A 20651-nucleotide genomic window follows, 5' to 3' on the forward strand; every position below is an offset into this window, starting at 1 on the left:
TGGGCTCATTGAAAAAAAAACAGCATACGCTCCATCAGTAAGAGACTCTGGCTCAAATAAAAATGGTTAGAAGACCAATGGACAACCAATGTAGGTAAGGGTCCCTGCTGCAGGCAAGCACATGGATGCCACAAGTACACATATATGTGCATATACCCCCTACATACATGCAAAAGCAAAACAAAAACAAAAGAGGGACAAGTTATAACAATGAAGAGGATAAGTAGAAAGAGGATGAAGAGGGAATACAAAAGAAGGGGATTATGATAAAAATACATTATGGGGCTGGAGAGATGGCTTAGCGGTTAAGCGCTTGCCTGTGAAGCCTAAGGACCCTGGTTCGAGGCTCGGTTCCCCAGGTCCCACGTTAGCCAGATGCACAAGGGGGCGCACGCGTCTGGAGTTCGTTTGCAGAGGCTGGAAGCCCTGGCGCGCCCATTCTTTCTCTCTCCCTCTATCTGTCTTTCTCTCTGTGTCTGTCACTCTCAAATAAATAAATAAATAAACAGAAAAAAAAAGAAAAAAAAATACATTATGTAAATATATGAAAAATGTCATTAAAAGGTTCCTAAAAATACACAAATGTCACATGTTCTCTCATATGCAGATCCTAGTTTTGAATTTCTAGATTTGTATTAGTAGGTATGTCAGCATGTCTATAGAAGCCTAGAAACTATAAAGGAGCCATGGGATTGGGAGTGGCAGAAGTTTCATATGAAACATGAAAGTAAAGGAGGGCAATAGTGAGAAGGAAAGTTTCAACAAGTGTGAGGTGGGTAGATAAAAGTGACACAGGAGTAGTTGGAAAATGAACTAAACTAAGAATACATGAATAAGCCACATGGAAAGCCATTACTTAGGAAGCCAATTTAAAATAGAATTTTATGTGTTTCTATATAGATCCCCTACATTAGTGGGTAAAGCTGCTCCCAGAAGCCATAGAACATCAATCAAAAATTCCAGTGCCAAGGATGAGACACCTCCAGAATTTCTGGCCAGGGAAGCCAGAAGCTCCTCAAACAACAGAAGCTATTTCCATTGCTTTTGATTACCCACCAAAACTAGATGCTAAGTCATTATTGTTGAAGACCTCACACATTTTGGTTTCAGAGCATAGAAATCAAGCTGTAACTTAGCTAGGAAGCTTCTTCCATGCCTGATAGCTTTCTTAGTGCCAGAAGGTAATATGCAAGCTGCTGGGGAAGAAAAATCATCAACAGTCCTGCTCAGCTGTGGACCCTTACCTGCCAGGCAAGATGTGCTAACTGATGCAACAATGGTATTAAAGTTGTGGGAATAACCAACTGTTCTCTGATTCAATTTGAGGCCTGCTCTACAGGAAGGAAGTCATGCCTGGTACTGCAAATCTGACCTAAAACCTGTGGCTAAAGATATGGGCCCTAGGGGAGAACCCAGTACTGTAGCTATGCTAATTGGACAGCATGTAAAACTTTTCAATTTCTATGTTTGTTTCCATAGATTGGTACTACTAGAAACCTCTATCACAGTTTTTTTCAAGCAGTGGACAGAGGTTATTATAGAGTTAAATAAATTTATAATTTATCTCTTCAGTTGCATCAAATTTGCTCATTTATGCAGTTATACTATAGTCACCATTTAAGATTTTAATTCTTTACTTGTCTATTTGTATTTATTGTTTCTTAAACAACTTTCTTGCAAATATAATACAATGTCCACTTAATTTAATCTATATTTTAAGAAAGTTTTATTTAAAATCTTTGAAAATGTCTCCAATATAAAGTTCTTCTTTAAACAAGATACAGGTTTTGTTTTTTTTTTTTTTTTCAAAATACTTTCTTTTTAATTTCAAAGTAAAAAAAAATATTGAAAGTAAAATAAACACTAATTTGCCTTTTGGCTGGATTCAAACTTGTTAACATTTGTATTGTTTCCTTTTCTCATTCTATTCATTCTCATATTTTCTCTTTCCTTCTTACTGCCTTCCCTCATATACATACCTTTCCAAAATATCCACATGCCTTTCTTTTTTTTTGCAAACTTTTTTAAAATATTTTTTTGTTCATTTTTATTTATTTATTTGAGAGTGACAGAGAGAGGGAGAGAGAGACACAGATAGAGAGAGAATGAGCACACCAGGGCTTCCAACCACTGCAAACGAACTCCAGATGCATGCACCCCCTTGTGCATCTGGCTAACGTAGATCTTGGGGAATTGAGCCTCGAACTGGGGTCCTTAGGCTTCACAGGCAAGCACTTAATCGCTAAGCCATCTCTCCAGCCCACATGCCTTTCTTTATAAACCTATTTCTAACCCATCAAGATGCTTCATTTTCAAATATTGTGATATGTGTCTTCAAAGACTAAAGGAACTGTCTAATCATCATGTCACTGCCACACCACACTGAAACTGATACAACAGAATCATAGATGTGCAATAGGAGACAAAACTACTTATGTTGCCTACCTATTCTTCATCTTGGCTTGTCTAAATACTGGGCCTGAAATGGTTCTCTGGTTATCACTTAGGAGACTCACTTGAATCTCACAAAGAACAGTTATTCCCTTAATGACCTTAAAACTTATTTTCATTTACTCTTTAATTGAAAAGGTGTTCTTTTTTGAGTATGTATGGTGATTATGATTGTGTTTGCAAGCATGTTTGTGGAGACCAAGGGGGTCTTCCTTACTTCCTCTCCACCTTATTCTTTTGAGACAAGGCTCTACTGCTAAACCTAGAGCTCACTGGATGGGCTAGGCTAGCCAGTGAGCCCCAAGGATTCCCTGTCTGTACCTCCAAGCACTGGTACTACAAGAACATGACACTCCACTAGGCATTTATGTGAATGCATAGAATCCAAACTCAGGCCTTCATGCTTGCACAGTGAACATTTACCACTGGAGTCACCTCCCCAAACAGGGAATTCCTAAAACAAGATTTGGGGGCTAGGGAGGTAACTCTGTGGATAATGCACTTGCTGAATAAGTATGAGGACTGAAGTTCAGATTCCCAGCACACATATAATGTCAGTGTATGTGGCAGCCCTGCCTGTAACCCAGTGCTTGAGAAATAGACAGGAGAGCCCCACAGCAAGCTAACTATATAGAGTAGCTGAATCAGCAAGCCTTGGGTTCAAGTGAGAGACATTCCCTTGGGAAAAAATAATAAGGTGGAGAGTGATCAAGAAAAGCACTCAATATCAAACCTCTAGTCTTTGCATGTGTGTGTGCTGTTTTCTATCTGTCATGACACAGGTGATGTCCAGCCTCTGTTCATGCCATGTTTTTCCCTGTAATCATAAAGCTTCCATGTGAGACTATAAGCTTAAATGAAAACTTTCCTCCCATTGGTTGCTTTGGTTGGGTGCTTTGTTCAGGAACATGAAAATAACTACAAGTACCTAGCCAGCAAACTCTAGGTCTCCACCTGTCTCCATCTCTCCAGCACTGGCACTGCAGGTACATGCCACTACATCTAGCATGTCAATGTTGGGGATCCAAACTCAGGTCCTTATGCTTGTGCTGACTAAATCACCTTTCCAGCCCCTTTACCAGTTTTTAAAAGCAAAACAACGTTTTCAGAGAAAAATATAGTTCACATAAAATTATAAGACAGAGCCGGGCGTGGTGGCGGACGCCTTTAATCCCAGCACTCAGGAGGCAGAGGTAGGAGGATTGCCGTGAGTTCAAGGCCACCCTGAGACTCCATAGTGAATTCCAGGTCAGCCTGGACAAGAGTGAGACCCTACCTCGAAAAACCAAAAAAAAAAAAAAAAAATTATAAGACAAATAAATGAACCTGTTTGAAATATGAAAAACTAGGAAATTCATGCATCTACATGGCAAACAAATTTTACAGTGGGTATAATTTAATCTTAATGACTAATGTTAGGAATCTCATGAGATGAAAAGCTATAACCTCTTATCCTTCTTCTCCCATCCCAGTACTAACCAGGCCCGGCCCTGCTTAGCTTACAAGATTGGGGGCGTTCAGGGTTGTATGGCTGTAGACTATCCTTCTTCTCAAAGAGAATTTATTCCAGGTTGAAAGCTGTATGTGTTTAAAAAGATGGAGGATCAGGCGTGTGGTGCACGCCTTTAATCCCAGCACTTGGGAGGCAGAGGTAGGACGATCATCATTGAGTTCAAGGCTATCCTGAGACTACAGAGTGAATTCCGGGTCAGCCTGAGCTAGAGTGAGACCCTACCTTCCAAAAAAATAAATAAATAAATAAGATGGAGAGCTAGAGATGGCTTATCAATTAAGTAGGTTTCCTGTATAAGCATGAAGGTCTGAGTGGACCTGAAACTATCCGAATTTGAATTTCTAGGACCTATATAAACAGGTGGGCATGGCCATGTGAGTCTGTAACCCTAGGCCCACAGGGGAGCAGAGACCTGGGAATCACCATCACACGCACACACACAGGCAAGCTCTGGGATCAGTAAGAGACTCCAACTCAAACAAGAATAGGTAGGGTGGTAGGGTGACAGAGCAGGAAAATCTATGTTCTGCTCCAGGCAAGCACACCTCACCACAGGTGAGTACATGGGATGATCCAAGGGCACACAGATGTATATATACTCTATACAGACACACACACATAATATACATACCACATTAAACACACAGGCCAAGAGTAAGTAAGGAAAGGAAGGAAGGAGGGAGAGAGGTAAGGAGGGGAGGGGAGAAGGAAAATTATTTTGGTTTTTTTGAGGTAGGGTCTCATTCTAGCTCAGACTGTCCTGGAATTCATTATGAAGTCACAGGATGACCTTGAACTCTCAGAGAGCCTCCTACCTCTGCATCCTGAGTGCTGTGATTAAAGGCATGTGCCACCATTCCCAGCTCAAATTTTTATTGTTTTATTGACTTATTTTTTGTTTTTTGAGGTAGGGTCTCACTCCAGCCCAGGCTGACCTGAAATTCACTATGTAGTCTAAGGCTGGCCTTGAACTCATGGTGATCCTCCTAGCTCTGCCTCCTGAGATTAAAGGCATGTGCCACCATGCCTGGCTTAAAAGAAAAAAATCCTAAAGTGTTGGGCATGATGGCATACTTAGGAAGCTGAGGTAGAAAGATTACAAGTTCAAGGGCAGCCTGGGCTATATGATAAAACCCTAACTTTCCCCTTCAAAAGAGCATACTATTAACAAAACAGCTACGATTTAAGGGATAAACTATATGGTACAGGTGGCTACCGAAATGATACAGAAGTATTTGCAGTCACACACTCACTATAAAGGTATGTACTTATATACTGCTCAGCTATGTGAAAGACACATCCCACAAATTAAGAAAATCTCACTGAAATTCCATTTGTCTATTGAGAAAACAAATATTTTTTTTAAAAAGACACTAACATTAAGAAGGGACTGATATAAGACATAGGAAATGCCTCAACTTGAAAATACAAAACAGAATGGGGAGAAGGGTACCAGCCAAAGCTAAACAAGACAGCTGTCTAAATAAGAGCAAAGAAAGTTTCAATCAAAGAAAATAAGACTACATAAACAGAATGAAGTAGAATTACAGTAGGCCTTAAATATCCAGAAGGTAGATGAAAATTTTATAAAACAGCTATAGCTCTATATACTAAGAAACTATTTTAGAATAGTTATACAGTAATAGTGCAGAATAAGAGAGAAAACAAAAATAAGAAACAAATTGTAGGCGCTGTGGTAGAATACTTGCCTAGCATGTACAAGGTGTGAGTTCAAGTGCCAGTGGAGAGGGAGGGAAGGAGAAAGGGACTCTAATATTTACATAAAAATTCAATAAATAAGTTTGGAGAGATGGCTTAGAGGTTAAGGCCCTTGCCTGTGAAGCCTAAGAACCCATGTTCGACTCTCCAGGTCCCATGTAAACCAGATGCACAATGTGATACAAGTGTGTAAGGTCACACAAGTATGCAAGGTAGCACATGTGTCTGGAGTTCAATTACAGTGGCTACAGGCCCTAGCATGCCAATTCTCCCTCTTCCTCTTGCATTCTCTCACATAAAAAATAAAAATTATTTTGAAAAAAATTCAATGAATCATCTATTACCTATGGAATCAGGGTGCACAAACTAAACCCATTCTAGCAAACTTCACATCAGTGGGCCCATTTCGTACAAGCAAGACATGGTAAAGTAACTGTAAGAGACCCAAAATTATGTGCCAAATACACTTTCAATGAGATGATATTCTGAAAGCTATGTCACTAGATGGTCTGGGAATGGAGCTTAGTGAAGAGTGTGTTCTTAGTATGCACAAGGCTAAGAAAGAAAAAAGGAAAAGTGCTAGTCAATTAAAATAAAAGTATTTTTACTGTTCAGAACTACGGTGCCAAAATAATCTGACTAAATTTGCTATGTACATATATCTTACAGTTCAAGAATTTCACTAAAAGCAACAAGATAAATAAACCCATGAAAGAATTCAACATGTAGTTTTTCTATATTGCTTAAGAACTACTGTACTAGTTACTGAAAGCTAACATAATTTTTGAAAGTTATATGTTACCCTTTAATATCCAGTAGGGCTTGTCATGTCATCCATAAAGTAACTTTCATACTCCATTCCAACTATACAAAAAGAAGCTATCTCAAACAACTTGCTTTCTTTTCTACTAAACTCCTAAAGAGATTTGCGAGAAAATCCTCAAGTTTGTGGAAACCAGATTACTTACCAGTAATTTGAGTTCTCCTATTGGGTCTTTTCCCTCACAGATCCACCTGTCTTGCCCTTCTGTCCCGCTTGAGAATCCTCATGATGGGCATCCACTGGAACTGAGGGGCATGCAGTACAGATGTATATGTAAGAAAGTTGGGGGCAGGGGATTTAGGAGATGCTAGAGACATGCTTCAGTGTACTGGCTTACCTTCCTGAAATTGGAAATTTCAACGGTTCCTTGGTCCTCGAGGCATTCAGAATAACGTCAAAGAATGTGGATCTGCAGAGATTACCCAATAGGAGAACTCCAGTTACTGGTAAGTGATCCAGTTGTTTCTTCTCTATCAGAGTAAGAAGACTGTTTAACTTTATTTGAGATTATTAGTACATGTGGAGCTATAAGAGAAAAAGACTAAATTCATCAGATCTATAAATGCACTATTCACCAAGATAATAGAAAAACAATTTGATAACTATACTTCAACACAAACTTCAGGATACTTACAGAAACACAAAGAAAATAAAAAGATTTGAATGATTTCTTTTTAAATGTTTGCTCTAATAGCAACTCCGTTTTAACTAACAAAAATAGCACCACTAAAAATATATATATATTGATGGTGAATCAAGCTATTTCATTTCACTGAAACCCCACCTTCACTATTAGTACAAGAATAAACAACTAATCAAAATCTGACATTTTTTAGGATTGTTAGCCCACCATGATGGCTTCATTAATAAAACTCTCACACCACTATGATTGGCTCACAATCATTAAACTTCAAGTTCAAGTCAATGAATTTTTACAATTCCCATTTGTACCTACTAACAATCCAACCACTCAAGGTAGAAAAGTATTCCACCTAATGATAAATAATACTAATTTTAACTTAACTACTTAAATAAAATAACTGGCTTAAAATTTGTTTAAGAAAAATTCCTAAACTGGACATGGTGCACACTCCTTTAATCCCAGCACTCAGGAGGCAGAGGTAGGAGGATTGTTGTGAGTTAGAGGCCAGCCTAAGACTACATAGTTAATTCCAGGTCAGCCTGAGCTACAGCAAAAGCCTACCTCAAAAAAAAAAAAAAAAAAAAAATCCTAATTAAGAAAAAACGATCCAGCCAGATATAGGGATAGGGGCACATGTCTTTAGCCCTGGCACTTGGGAAGCTCAGGTAGGAGAATTGCTGTGAGTTTGAGACCAGCCTGGGGCTACAGAGCCAGTTCTAGGTCAGCCTGAGCTAGACTGAGACCTTACCTTGAAAAAATAAATAAATAAAACCGAAACAAAAAGATTCTCAGACCCTCCAAAAGAACTTTATCCTATCTTCAAATTTACATAGACATTCTATTGCCTTGAACTCAATATATGAATCATGTTTATGTTAGTGTATATAGCAGTGACGAATTCAAACACTAATTAATACTACTGGGCACTAAATAAAAACATTCAGTATTTCTTTAACATTATACTGATAAACATCCCATCTTCTACAGGGTCTCATGTAGGTCAGGCTAGCCTGCTTGCTATACAGCTGAGATGACCTTGAACTTCTGATTCTCCTGCCCCTACCTTCTGACCACTGTGATTATAGGTGTGCACCACTGCATTGGTTAGGCCATGCTGGAGATCAACCCAGGGCTTCATGCATGTTAGCCAAGCACTCTACCAACTAGGCTACATCCTCAGTCCCACCTTCTAGATTTTTGTAGTTTCATCATTCTTCATTACATGGAGACATTTTTTTAAAATGTATAGCTTTTCCTCTTTTTTAAAACTAAATAGGATTAAAATAACATAAAAATATTATTCAACCAAAACAAATTTGATTTTTTTTTAATTTATTTTAGAGACACAATTGGCACACCAGGGCCTCAACCACTAAAATCAAACTCCAGGTGCTTGCACCACCTAGTGGGCATGTAAGACCTTGCGCTTGCCTCACCTTTGTGCATCTGGCTTACATGGAATCTGGAGAGTAGAACATAGGTCCTTAGGCTTCGCAGGCAAGCAGCTTAACCACTAAGCCATCTCTCCAGCCCTTGAAATTTAATTTTAATAAAAAGCTTACAGTTCAAACATGCTATGATGAGGCAGTACCTGTATTTACTATATAGCACACAGCTCAAAGTCTGACAACACAAAAGCCAAATTTTTGATAGATTCCTATTTAATTTTAACATACACATTACTTTGGGTAAATTATCAATTTTCCTATGAATCTGAGTCTTAGGGAGAATAATGATGAATGCATTCATTTTTATATGGTTCATTCACTCCAGCTAGATACTACAATGCCATAGTTTGGATATGCCGAGAGGGTCCTGACAGGAACTCTTGTGCTGGCAGCATGGCCTTCAGTAAGGTGATACTGACAGGTGGTAGAACCTTTAGGAGGTAGGGCCTAGTTAAAGTGAATTGCATAACTGGAGGCATCACCCTAAAAAGAGATTAATCACACAAGCATATTGTTATAAAAAGAAAAAGACTTGGGCTGGGGAGATGGCTCAGCAGTTAAAGGTACTTACTTGCTAAAAAGCCTACAAGCTCCAGTTCAATTCCCCAGTACCCATGTAAAGCTAGAGGGACAAAGTGGCACAGAGTTTGTTTGCAGTGTACAAGAGAGTATGGTGTACCCATTTTTTCCTTTCTCTTTCTCACTCTTTTTCTCTCTCTCCTCACTCCTCACAAGTAAATAAATAACTTAAAAAAAAAAAAAAAAGAGTAAGACTGACCTTTGTTGTCCTAAACCAGAACAACTCCCTTCATTTTCCTCAGAACTTCTGTCCTAGCCAGAACAACTTTCTTCATCTAAATTTTGGATATAAGCTTCCTTTTCAAGAAATAATCCTGGCTGGCATGGTGGAGCACGTCCTTAATCCCAGCATTTGGGAGGCAGAGGTAGGATCGTAGTGAGTTCAAGGCCACCCTGAGATTTCATAGTGAATTCCAGGTCAGCCTGGGCTAGAGTGAGACCCTACCTTGAAAAACCAAAAAAGAAAAAAAAAAAAAAAAAAAACAAGAAAAAGAAATAATTTTGTATCCTGCAACAAGAAAAATAAAGTTTTAAATGCTAAAGGGAAGCACGGTGGGCCAAGCTGTTACTAAAATCTTGAGAACAATTTTGTGAGAGGAAAAATGTGAAAACCTGATCAGACTTTGAAGTCCTGCTTTGTTTTCAAATCAATTCTTAACCACTTCTAAAATGTAACTGCATATTTCTATGTAAAATTAATTCTATAAAACAATAGCTAATTTTTCTAACAAATTTCAATATTGGCCAGGTATAGTGGCACACACCTTTAATCCCAGCACTCAGGAGGCAGAGATAGGAGGATTGTCTTGAGTTTGAGGCCACCCTGAGACGACATAGTAAATTCCAGGTCAGTCTGGGCTAGAGTGAAACCCTACCTCGAAAAACAAAACAACAACAACAAAAAGCCTACAAATTTCAGTATCATCATAAGTCAACAGAAACAGTTAACTATAACAATTGAAGAGTGGCTCTGAATGTCTTGATTTCTTTCCTTTGAAAGTTATTCCATGTTTATTTCCAATGAATGAATAACTTTACATAGAAATCCCTCTTTTACAGCATGTCATACCATTTTAATCATTCAATTTTAAAATAATTCCATTATCATTTCAAAGTGCATGTATGCTGGTGATGTATCTCAGTTTTAGAACACCTGACAGGCATTTACAAGGCTTTTGGTTTAATGCCCAACAATGCAAAAAAAAAAAAGGAAAACAGCCTGCATTATAGAGAAGCTTCCTCTTCTCTGCCTACCTATTTCAGATCATTCCCCTTGTTGTCATAACCTATTTTATTTTATTTGTATTCTTTGCTTGGAAATTAAATTTCATGATGGTAAGGATATGCCCTGTTCTTTCTAACTCCATTGTCAGCTATAGCCCTATAACAGCCTTCCAAAATTTATGAATAGAGGGGCTAGGGAGATGGCTTAGCAGTTAAGGTGTTGGCCTGCAAAGCCAAAGGACCCCGGTTCAATTCCCTAGGATCCACATAAGCCAGATGCACAAGAGAGTGCATGCATCTGGAGTTTGTTTGCAGTGGCTGAAGGGCCTGCTGCACCCATGCTCTCAAGTAAATAAATAAATAAAACTTAAAACAAAATTTATGAATAGTGGTTTTCAGTTCAGTTTTTTTTTGTTTTTTATTTCATAAAATTGTGTTGTTGTTGTTCATTTTTATTTATTTATTTGAGAGTGACAGAGAGAGAATGGGCGCACCAGGGCTTCCAGCCACTGCAAACGAACTCCAGATGTATGTGCCCCTTGTGCATCTGGCTAGTGTGGGTCCTGGAGAATTGAGCCTTGAACCGGGGTTCTTAGGCTTCACAGACAAGCGCTTAACCACTAAACCATCTCTCCAGCACTTGTTCTGGTTTTGCTTTGTTTTGTTTTGTTTTTTTTGAGGTAGGGTTTCACCCTAGCCCTGGCTGACCTGGAATTCACTATGTAGTCTCAGGGTGGCCTCAAACTCACGACGATCTTCCTACCTCTGCCTCCTGAGTGCTGGGGTTAAAGGTGTGTGCTACCACGCCCAGCTTAATTTTTTTTAATATTTTTATTTAGTTGCAACCAGACAGAGAGAGAAGGGAGAGAGAATGGGTATGCCAGGGCCTCCAGCCACTGTAAATGAACTCCAGACATATGTATCAGTGTGCATCTGGCTTTAAGTGGGTATTGGGTATTTGAAATCCAGTCATTAGGCTTTGCAGGCTAGTGTCTTAACCTCTGAGGCATCTCTCCAGCCCCTAAAGTTTTTATTTATACTGCCTATGCTCTATATAACTTTGTTACTCAGCACTCAAAAGTCTGAATCTTTAGGTATTATAAATCATATGAAATCCAGTGTCCTTCAAAGATAGACCTATGTTCAATTCCACAGAACCCACATAAGCCAAATGCACATGGTGGCACTTGTATCTTGAGTTTGCTTGCAGCTAGAAGCCCTGGCATGCCCATTCTTTTTCTCAAATAAATAAATAAGACATCTAAATAAACCAAAAAATAAATTTAGAATTAAAAAAATATTTACCATGGGATATATTTTATAATCATGGAAAATGTTAATAAAAATTAAAAAATAAAAAAAAATATTTAAAAGGATTAATTAAAAGGGCAATAACCTAACCAAAAACCTATGGCAGCTGGGCATGGTAGCACACACCTTAATCAAGAGGCAGAGGTAGGAGGATCACTATGAGTTCAAGGCTACCCTGAGACTTCATAGTGAATTCCAGGTTAGCCTGGACTAGAGTGAAACTACCTCAAAAAAAAAAAAGGCTGGAGGGATGGAGGGATGGCTTAGCAATTAAGACATTTGCCTACAAAGCCAAAGGACCCAGGTTTGACTCCCCCAGGACCCACATTAGCCAGATGCACAAGAGGACACATATATCTGGAGTTTGTTTGCAGAGGCTGGAAGCCCTGGCACACCCATTCTTTCTCTCTCTCTCCCTCTTTCTCTGTCAAATAAATAAATAAATAAAAATAAAAATTTTTTTTAAAGCCTATGGCTATGGAAGTCATAAGCCCTAGGAAGAAACTACTACTGTTTTCTGGCTAAATGGATATATTATGCACACCAAATCGCCCTCTAAATATTTTTTTTATTTTTATTTTATTTATTTACTTGAAGGACAGAAAGAGAGAATGGGTGTGCCAGGGCCTCCAGACATTTTTTTTAAGATTTGATTTTTATTTATTACAGTCAGAGAGGGAAGGAAAGAGTGAGAATGGGCATGCCAGGGGGCCTCTAGCCACTGCAAATGAACTCCAGACACATGCGCCACCATGTATATATGGCTTACGTGGGACCTGGAGAATCAAACCTGGGTCCTTAGGCTTTGCAGGTAGGCACCTTAACCGTTAAGCCATCTCTCCAGCCCCTCCAGCCATTGCAACCAAACTCCAGACTTACGTACTACCTTGTGTATGTGGCTGACATGGGTCCTGGAGAATCAAACTGAGGTCCATATATTCATGATACTCTCCCATTTCTTTACAGAAGCTTCCCTTTTCAGATGACGTTGACCACTGATGGGAGTGATTCAAAACTCACCAAAGTGTTCAGAAGTGGCAGTGGAGTGTTCAGCACTAAGCGAGACATCTCTATCACTCCCTCCAAGGCTCAAGGACCATTGTGGAAGAGGTGGCAGGAAGAATTCAAGAGCCAAAAGACAGGGAGGAGTGCTTTGCAATACTGTCCTCTAGACACAAAGTGGCCATGGTATTCATGACCTCACAGTGGCCGGTGCTACCTACACAAGACCTGCATAATAAGGAAACACTTGATGACATCCAAATAGAAGAGGGACTAATAAGAATGAAAGGATTTGGGCTGGAGAAGTGGCTTAGCGGTTAAGCACTTGCCTGTGAAGCCTAAGGACCCTGGTTCAAGGCTCGATTCCCCAGGACCCACGTTAGCCAGATGCACAAGGGGGCGCACGCGTCTGGAGTTCGTTTGCAGTGGCTGGTGGCCCTGGCATGCCCATTCTCTCTCTCTCTCTGCCTCTTTCTGTCTGTCGCTCTCAAATAAATAAATAAAAATAATTTTAAAAAAAGAATGAAAGGATTTAGTGGAGGGGAGTCTTGAGAAGAAAAGGGAAGATAGTGGGAGGGAACACTGACTGTAGTATATTGTCTATATGCATGGAAGTTGTCAATATAAAGTTCTCAGTCGGGCGTGGTGGCGTACACCTTTAATCCCAGCACTCAGGAGGCAGAGGTAGGAGGATTGACATGAGTTCAAGGCCACCCTTAAAATATACGTGTGTGTGTGTGTGTGTGTGTGTGTGTGTGTGTGTGTAAACACATACATACATACGTACACACACACACACACACACACACACACACACACGTACGAAGTTTTCAAAAATGAAAAGGGCATTGATTTTGGGCCAGAGCAAGGAAATGCTTCTTGGGAAGGATAATGTTTGCACAATGATAAAGAGCAAGAAAGAAACTGTGGTAGAGCCGGGTGTGGTGGCGCACGCCTTTAATCCCAGCACTCAGGAGGCAGAGGTAGGAGGATCACCATGAGTTCAAGGCCACCCTGAGACTACATAGTGAATTCCAGGTCAGCCTGGACCAGAGTGAGACCCTACCTCAAAAAACCAAAAAAAAAAAAAGAAACTGTGGAAGACCAGAGGAATATGGAAGAATGAGTATCATACACAAGAATGGCCTGAAAAAGACCATAGCCATGCTGATAATCCCAACCTCAAAATGCTCTCCTTAACAAATTTTTAAAATCTAATTTATTTGACAAATTTCATAATGTATACATTTGATTACATTCACCCTCTACCATTATCCTCTTCTGTCCCCCTCTCATGAATGCTGAATCCATTCTTCTTCCAACTAATCTTCCTTCCATTTTCATGTCATTGTAAGTATGTGTATGGGTGACCCAATGAGTTTAATTAAGGTTGCTTAGAAGAACATCGGGGAGGAAGGGGCCAGATGCCCTCTATAACTATTGCAAATGGTAAAAATAAAAACAAAAGGCTAATTGCTTTCATTTTATTTTAAATTGCTGCTTTTAACTGCTCAATTCTTAAGACTATATGTATACACACACACACACACACACACACACACACACACACGTATATTATTTATCATAATTACTCTATCAGAGTACTTCATAGATGTTAAATGCTAAAACTTACTGTTATGGCCCAAAAGATTATCTGACAACCCACTATGGTATACTGTTCAAATTCAAAAGTTTCAGTCTCTCTCTCCTCACCCCACTTCCTCCCCACACACATATATACAGAAAGGAGTGAAGGGAAGGAGAGGTATAAATAAAGATAGATAAGGTAAACATATCCTTGAAGCAATCTGTGGGAAATGTTTTCATTAGGAACTTCTTACTTGTGGGCTCTGGTTTTATTGGTTACCTCATTGGAACGCAAATTTTGCTTGGCTTTGTTGGGGGAGGGGGCTGTGCATGTATGTGCACACCACTGTGTGTGTGTGTGTGGAAATCAGAGGACAACTTTGAAATTTCTGCACTCCACCTTCTTTTTGAGACAAGTACTCTTACAAATTAAATGCCTGACTGCAACTGAATGCCAGACTAGCTGGCACACAAGCATGGGATTCACTTGGCTCAGCCTCTCATTATTGTGTTGGAACCATCCACTTTGCATCAAGCTTTTATGTGGGTGCTGGGGAACTGAACCTGGGCTTGCAGACTTTTCAGCACCTTTAACCAAGCTTTCTGAAACCTTTAACTTCTGACCCATTTCCCCAACCCACAAATGTTATACAATAGTGAATGTCAATATACCTATGTATTTCATTGCTGTAGCTAACATTTTTTGAGAACTTCCTATATGCCAGGCACTGGGCTAAGGACTTTACAAGCATTATCTCATTTAATCCTTCCAAACAGTGAAGAAAATATTATATTTTACAAATAAGATTAACTGATACTCAAAAAATTGGGGCTGGAGAGATGGTGTAGCAGTTAAGGCACTTGCCTGCAAAGCCTAAGAACTGTTCAAATCCTCCAGATCCCACTTACAGCCAGACACAACAGTGACACAAGTGTGCAAAACCATGCATGCCCAGAAGGGGGTGTATGCATTTGGACTTTGTTCACAGCAGCTGAAAGGCCTTGGTGCGCCCATATCCTCTCCCTCCCTCCCCCTCTCCCTTTCTCTCTCCCCCTCTCTCCCTCCCTCCCCCCCCCCCGCCTCTCTCTCAAAAACAAATTTTAAAAAATTGAGAAGCATTTACACAACAAAGCCAGTAAGTGATAATCACATTCATATAATGGTGTGGTGGTTTGACTCAGGTGTTCCCCATAAACTTAGGTGTTCTGAACGCTAGGTTCCCAGCTGATGGAGATTTGGGAATTAATGCCTCCTGGAGGTGGTATATTGTTGGGGATGGGCTTATTATAGCCAGTGTCCCCTTGCCAGTGTTTGGCATACTCTCCTGTTCCTGCTGTCTACCTTATGTTGGCCAGGGGGTGATGTCCACTCTCTGAGCATGCCATCGTTTTCTCTTGCCATCATAGAGCTTCCCCTTGAGTCTGGTAAGCCAAAATAAACCTTTTTATCCTATAAGCTGCTCTTAGTTGGGTGATTTCTGCCAGCAATGTGAACCTGACTATAACAAATGGAATGTTAATTTTATCAAAAAGTACAAATTTGATGACATTATGACTGCAATATTTTTCATCTATAAATTGTATTGCTTATTACTTACTTCATTTTATTATGATAACTCTGAATCTTACCAGCCTTGGATTGTTAGAAAGAGCAAAACTGACTAAAAAGGTAAATGGAGGGAAAAGAAAAGTCACAAAGAAGGCGGAGGGAGATAAAGCTTTTTAAGGAAAGCAAAGAGCTTCAAATTTCTCAATCAAATAAAACTCAGTATTAGTTCTTGCCTTTGAAATGTAAGAGTAAGAAATCCAGTTGCCACTAACTTAACCTATGCTAAACAGAAGAACGAGACAATGACTTTCACACATGTATTATAAAATACCGTTATTAAATAAAATCTTTTGATCCTAATAAATGATATGAGTACAAATGGTTTGTCTGAAATGCAGTGGGAAAGCAGAGGCTACTTGTTTGCTGCAGCTGACAGTCACTAAGACAATCCCACAGGGCTCCAATCAACACAATTCAAAATACATTAGGCCCTTCTGGTGCCAACCAGTTCTCCACCACCTAGAAACGTGTTACATGAGTGGACTGGCAAACCAATCTCCTCTTTAGCCCCTTATTTTCTGCAACTTGCTCAAGAGACTTCCCAAGGATAGCCTTGGATGATCTGCATGGTTGAAGTAGGAGAGATAAGGGGAGGAAGTATTATATTTTTGGACCTATGAGTACATTAAGTTCCCTAGGCTTAGTGGAATAGGCCTGCAATCCCAGGAACTTAAGAGTGTGAGGGAAAATAATCATAGGCTTAAATCCTGTCTAAGCTACAGAATTCATATCTAGCCTTGGTGACTTAGGGAAATCTTGTCTCAAACTAAGAAATGAAAGAAACAGACTGGGGATACAATTCAGTAACAGAGCCTCTAGGTTCAAACTCTAGTACTGAAGAAAAAAAAAGAGTATATTAAGTTCATAGAGGGAAGTGTCTACACCATACTTAAGACACACAAATACAGAGATACCCAAATACATGTACTTAAACATATCCATACTTGCAACCTGATGTGGACATAACATGTCACACACAAACTTGAGGAGAAGAAACCTTGATAAAAGCGGATCAAGTGACATGAATCCCTCAGAGTCCTGCCCACCATGGAATTTTATTCAGTAAACACTAGAACAGTGCTTTTCAAACTTTATGTGCATTTGAATAACGCAAAGATTTTATTAAAATGCAGGTTCTGGCCTGGAGAAATGGCTAGGTGGTTAAGGCACTTGCCTGCAAAGCCCAATGACACAGGTTCAATTTCCCAGCACCCACATAAAGCCAGATGAACAAATTGGCACATGCATCTTGAGTTCATTTGTAGCAACTGGAGGCCTTGACATGCCCACTGTCACTGTCTCTGTTCTATCTCTCTCTACTTGAAAATAAATAAATAAATTAAATTGAAAAAAAAAAAAAACAGGATCAGGCTGGAGAGATGGCTTAGTGGTTAAGTTAAGGCGTTTGCCTGCAAAGTCAAAGGATCTCGGTTCAACTCTGCAGGACCCACGTAAGCCAGATGCAGAAGGGGGTACAAGCATCTGGAGTTTGTTTGCAGTGGCTGGAGGCCCTGGCATGCCCATTCCCTCTCCCTCCTTTCTCTCTCTCTCAAGTAAAAAAAAAAAAAAAAAAAAAGTATTTAAAAAAAAAAAAACAGGCTCTACAGCCAAGTATGGTGGTTCATGCCTTTAGTCTCAGCACTCAGGAGGCTGAGGTAGCAGATCGCTGTGAGTTCGAGGCCACCCTGGGACTACATAGTGAATTCCAGGTCAGCCTGGGCTAGAGTGAAACCCTACCTCAAAAAAAAGAGCATTAAAAAGAAACAGGCTTTAATTCATTAGGACTTTGGTGGGGCCTGAGATCCTGTAGCTCCGCTGTGCACCCAGGTGTTATTAATGGCACGGATCTGAGACCAGTTTTACAGCAAGTTTTCTATAGAACAATATGTCATATGTACCCTAAACTATAAAAATAATGCTGTTACATCCAGTAAGACTGAGAATTATCCCAATAAATATGCCAAAATAGGTTTTCAGAAGACTTCGCAAAAGCTTTATTACATTCCAAGAGGATATGATATATAGTATTTCCTAAACATTACTGGCCATGTTTAAATGCTAATATTCATACATAAAAGGCTGGAAACACAAAATCACTTCAGAATACCTCTACCTATAAAAATGATAGACATTTCTATGTTCTTTCCTGTACTTCTTTAGAACCTTCAATGAACACATAATATTTTTATCATGACAAAAAGTATCTTAAGTAAAAATAAAACTCTCTCCCTTGCCCAGTATTTATATTCATACTATGCAAAATTACTTAATAAACATTTACATAAAGCATAAAAGTTTTTTGTTTTTTTGGTTTTTTTAGTAAAGGAATAAATGTTGGTAGAGGGGGGGAGAATGAAAGAATCAGAACCATTTAGATGGTTGGGTAGAAATAAGTTATTAGTGAGGAGACTTCGAACCCTGAGGAGACAAAAGACAAATGTAAAATCGGATGAGACAAGATGAAAGGAGACCTCTTGAGCTGCTGCCTCTGAGGCATCCAGTGTTATCTATTTGTTGTGCTGTAGGCTCTCTGCCTGTAAAAGTAAGACACAATGTGTTATTAAAGAACCCTGACCAGACTATAAAAGATGTAAAGATGAATGGCTCAATTCACATGTCTGAAAATTGTCAAATTAGTATACATACAGATATACATATATACATCAAATCATGGGGGTTATAAATTATATTATCAGTGATTCTTAGTATTACTATCACAAACAAAAGAGAAATATTTACTTGGAACTCCCTAAAACTACTCTAATTTCAAGGTCAGGATATACAGGAAAATAAATATTACTATAATAGACATCAAGCCTGGTGTGGTAGCACACACCTTTAATCCCAGTACTGGGGAGCCAGAGTTAGGAGGATTGCTGTTGAGTTTGAGGGCACCCTGAAACTATATATTGAATTCCAGGTCAGCCTGGATTAGAAAGCCTCTACCTCGAAAAAAAATAAATAAAGACATCAAATGAAGCTTATTAATATTTTTATTTATTTATTTATCTATCTATTTATTTATTTATTTATTTGAGAGCAACAGGCACAGAGAGAAAGACAGAGAGAGGGAAAGACAGAATGGGCGCGCCAGGGCTTCCAGCCTCTACAAACGAACTCCAGACGTGTGCGCCCCCTTGTGCATCTGGCTAACGTGGGACCTGGGGAGCCGAGCCTCGAACCAGGGTCCTTAGGCTTCACAGGCAAGCACTTAACCGCTAAGCCACCTCTCCAGCCCCTTATTAATATTTTTACCTCAAAATATTAAAGGGAACTAGACAGATGGCTCAGCAGTTAAAGGCACTTGCTTGCAAACCCTGACAGCCCAGGTTCAGTTCCTCAGTGCCCACGAAAAGCCCTATGCACAAAGTGGCACATATATCTGGAGATCACTTACGATGGCAGAAAGTCCTGGTGCGCCCATACTTATACACCCTCTTTGTCTTCCTTTCTCTCTGCCTCTCTCTGTCCAAATAAATAAATAAATATTTAAAAAAATTAAAGGACTGGGGGTGTATCTAAGTTGGTACAGTGCTTGCCTAACATGCATAAACCCATGGCTTCAATTCTCAGAACAGTACAAAACCAGGTATGGTGGTGCATGTCTATAATCTCAGAACTAAGGCTGGAGAGACAGGAAGAGCAGAAATGGTTGCTCCAGGGCTGGAGAGATGGCTTAGCGGTTAAGGCATCTGTCTGGGAAGCCAAAGGACCTTGGTTTGATTCCCCAGTACCCACATAAGCCAGATACACAAGGTGGCACATGTGTCTGGAGTTCATTTGCAGTGGTTGAAGGCCCTGGCACATCCATTCTCTCTCTCAAATAAATAAGTAAAAATAAAACATTTAAAAAATATTTTTTAGGGCTGGAGAGATGGCTTAGCGGTTAAGTGCTTGCCTGTGAAGCCTAAGGACCCCGGTTCGAGGCTCGGTTCCCCAGGTCCCACATAAGCCAGATGCACAAGGGGGCGCACGAGTCTGGAGTTCATTTGCAGAGGCTGGAAGCCCTGGCGCGCCCATTCTCTCTCTCTCCCTCTATCTGTCTTTCTCTCTGTGTCTGTCGCTCTCAAATAAATAAATAAAAATTTAAAAAATATATATATTTTTTTAAAAAAATGGCTGCTCTGAAGGAAGTAAGGCAGAAGAATGAAAGAGAAGAATACCAATCTTCTCTAGCCTAAGCACAGGATATGCGCATCTACACATAAATACGCACACCCCCACACACACACTAAATCAACCAATCTTCTGTATATAGGCAAAGAAACACTCAGCTTACTTGTTTACCTTCCAGCAAGCCTAGATTTTAACATTTTTGCAATTTAATCTTGTTGGTTTTGTTTATGAATAAGTGTTTAAGTGTACAGTGTAGGCCAGAGGACAACCACAGGCATATCCTCACCAATTAGACTAGAATGGATAGGCAGTGAGCCCTAGTGATCCTCCTAACTCTACCTCTCTAATGCTGAGATTATAGATGTGTGCCACCACACTCCACAGTTTTACATGTGTACTGAGGATTGAACTCAGGTCCTCATGATTATAAGGCAAGTACTTTACCAAATGAGCTATCTATAAGACAGGGTCTGACTGTTCTCAAACTCACAATCCTCAAGCTCTCAAACTCATGAAAGGGAAGAAGACTAGAGAATCACTAGCCTAGCTGACAGTAGCTCTGGGTTGGGGAAATGACCCCATCTCAGGGAAGTATGCGGATGAGCAGTAAGTGAAAGACACCCAAT

General features: G+C 39.7%; 1 protein-coding gene across 5 annotated transcripts in view; it reads right to left on the reverse strand.

Moving 5' to 3' along the window:
- Window positions 1-20651, reverse strand: part of Yaf2 (YY1 associated factor 2) — a 136818-nt gene that overhangs the window by 97757 nt on the left and 18410 nt on the right. For 3 of the 5 annotated variants that reach the window (XM_045152912.1, XM_045152913.1, XM_045152916.1), the window contains exon 3: window positions 6844-6915. The exons of the other annotated variants lie outside the window; for them this stretch is intronic. In XM_045152912.1, the coding sequence (XP_045008847.1) occupies window positions 6844-6915 (72 nt within the window). The remainder of the gene's footprint in view (window positions 1-6843; window positions 6916-20651) is intronic. 5 annotated transcript variants of the gene reach the window in all.

Source organism: Jaculus jaculus, chromosome 6, assembly GCF_020740685.1.
Source record: "Jaculus jaculus isolate mJacJac1 chromosome 6, mJacJac1.mat.Y.cur, whole genome shotgun sequence".
NCBI classification, from domain to species: Eukaryota; Metazoa; Chordata; class Mammalia; order Rodentia; family Dipodidae; genus Jaculus; species Jaculus jaculus.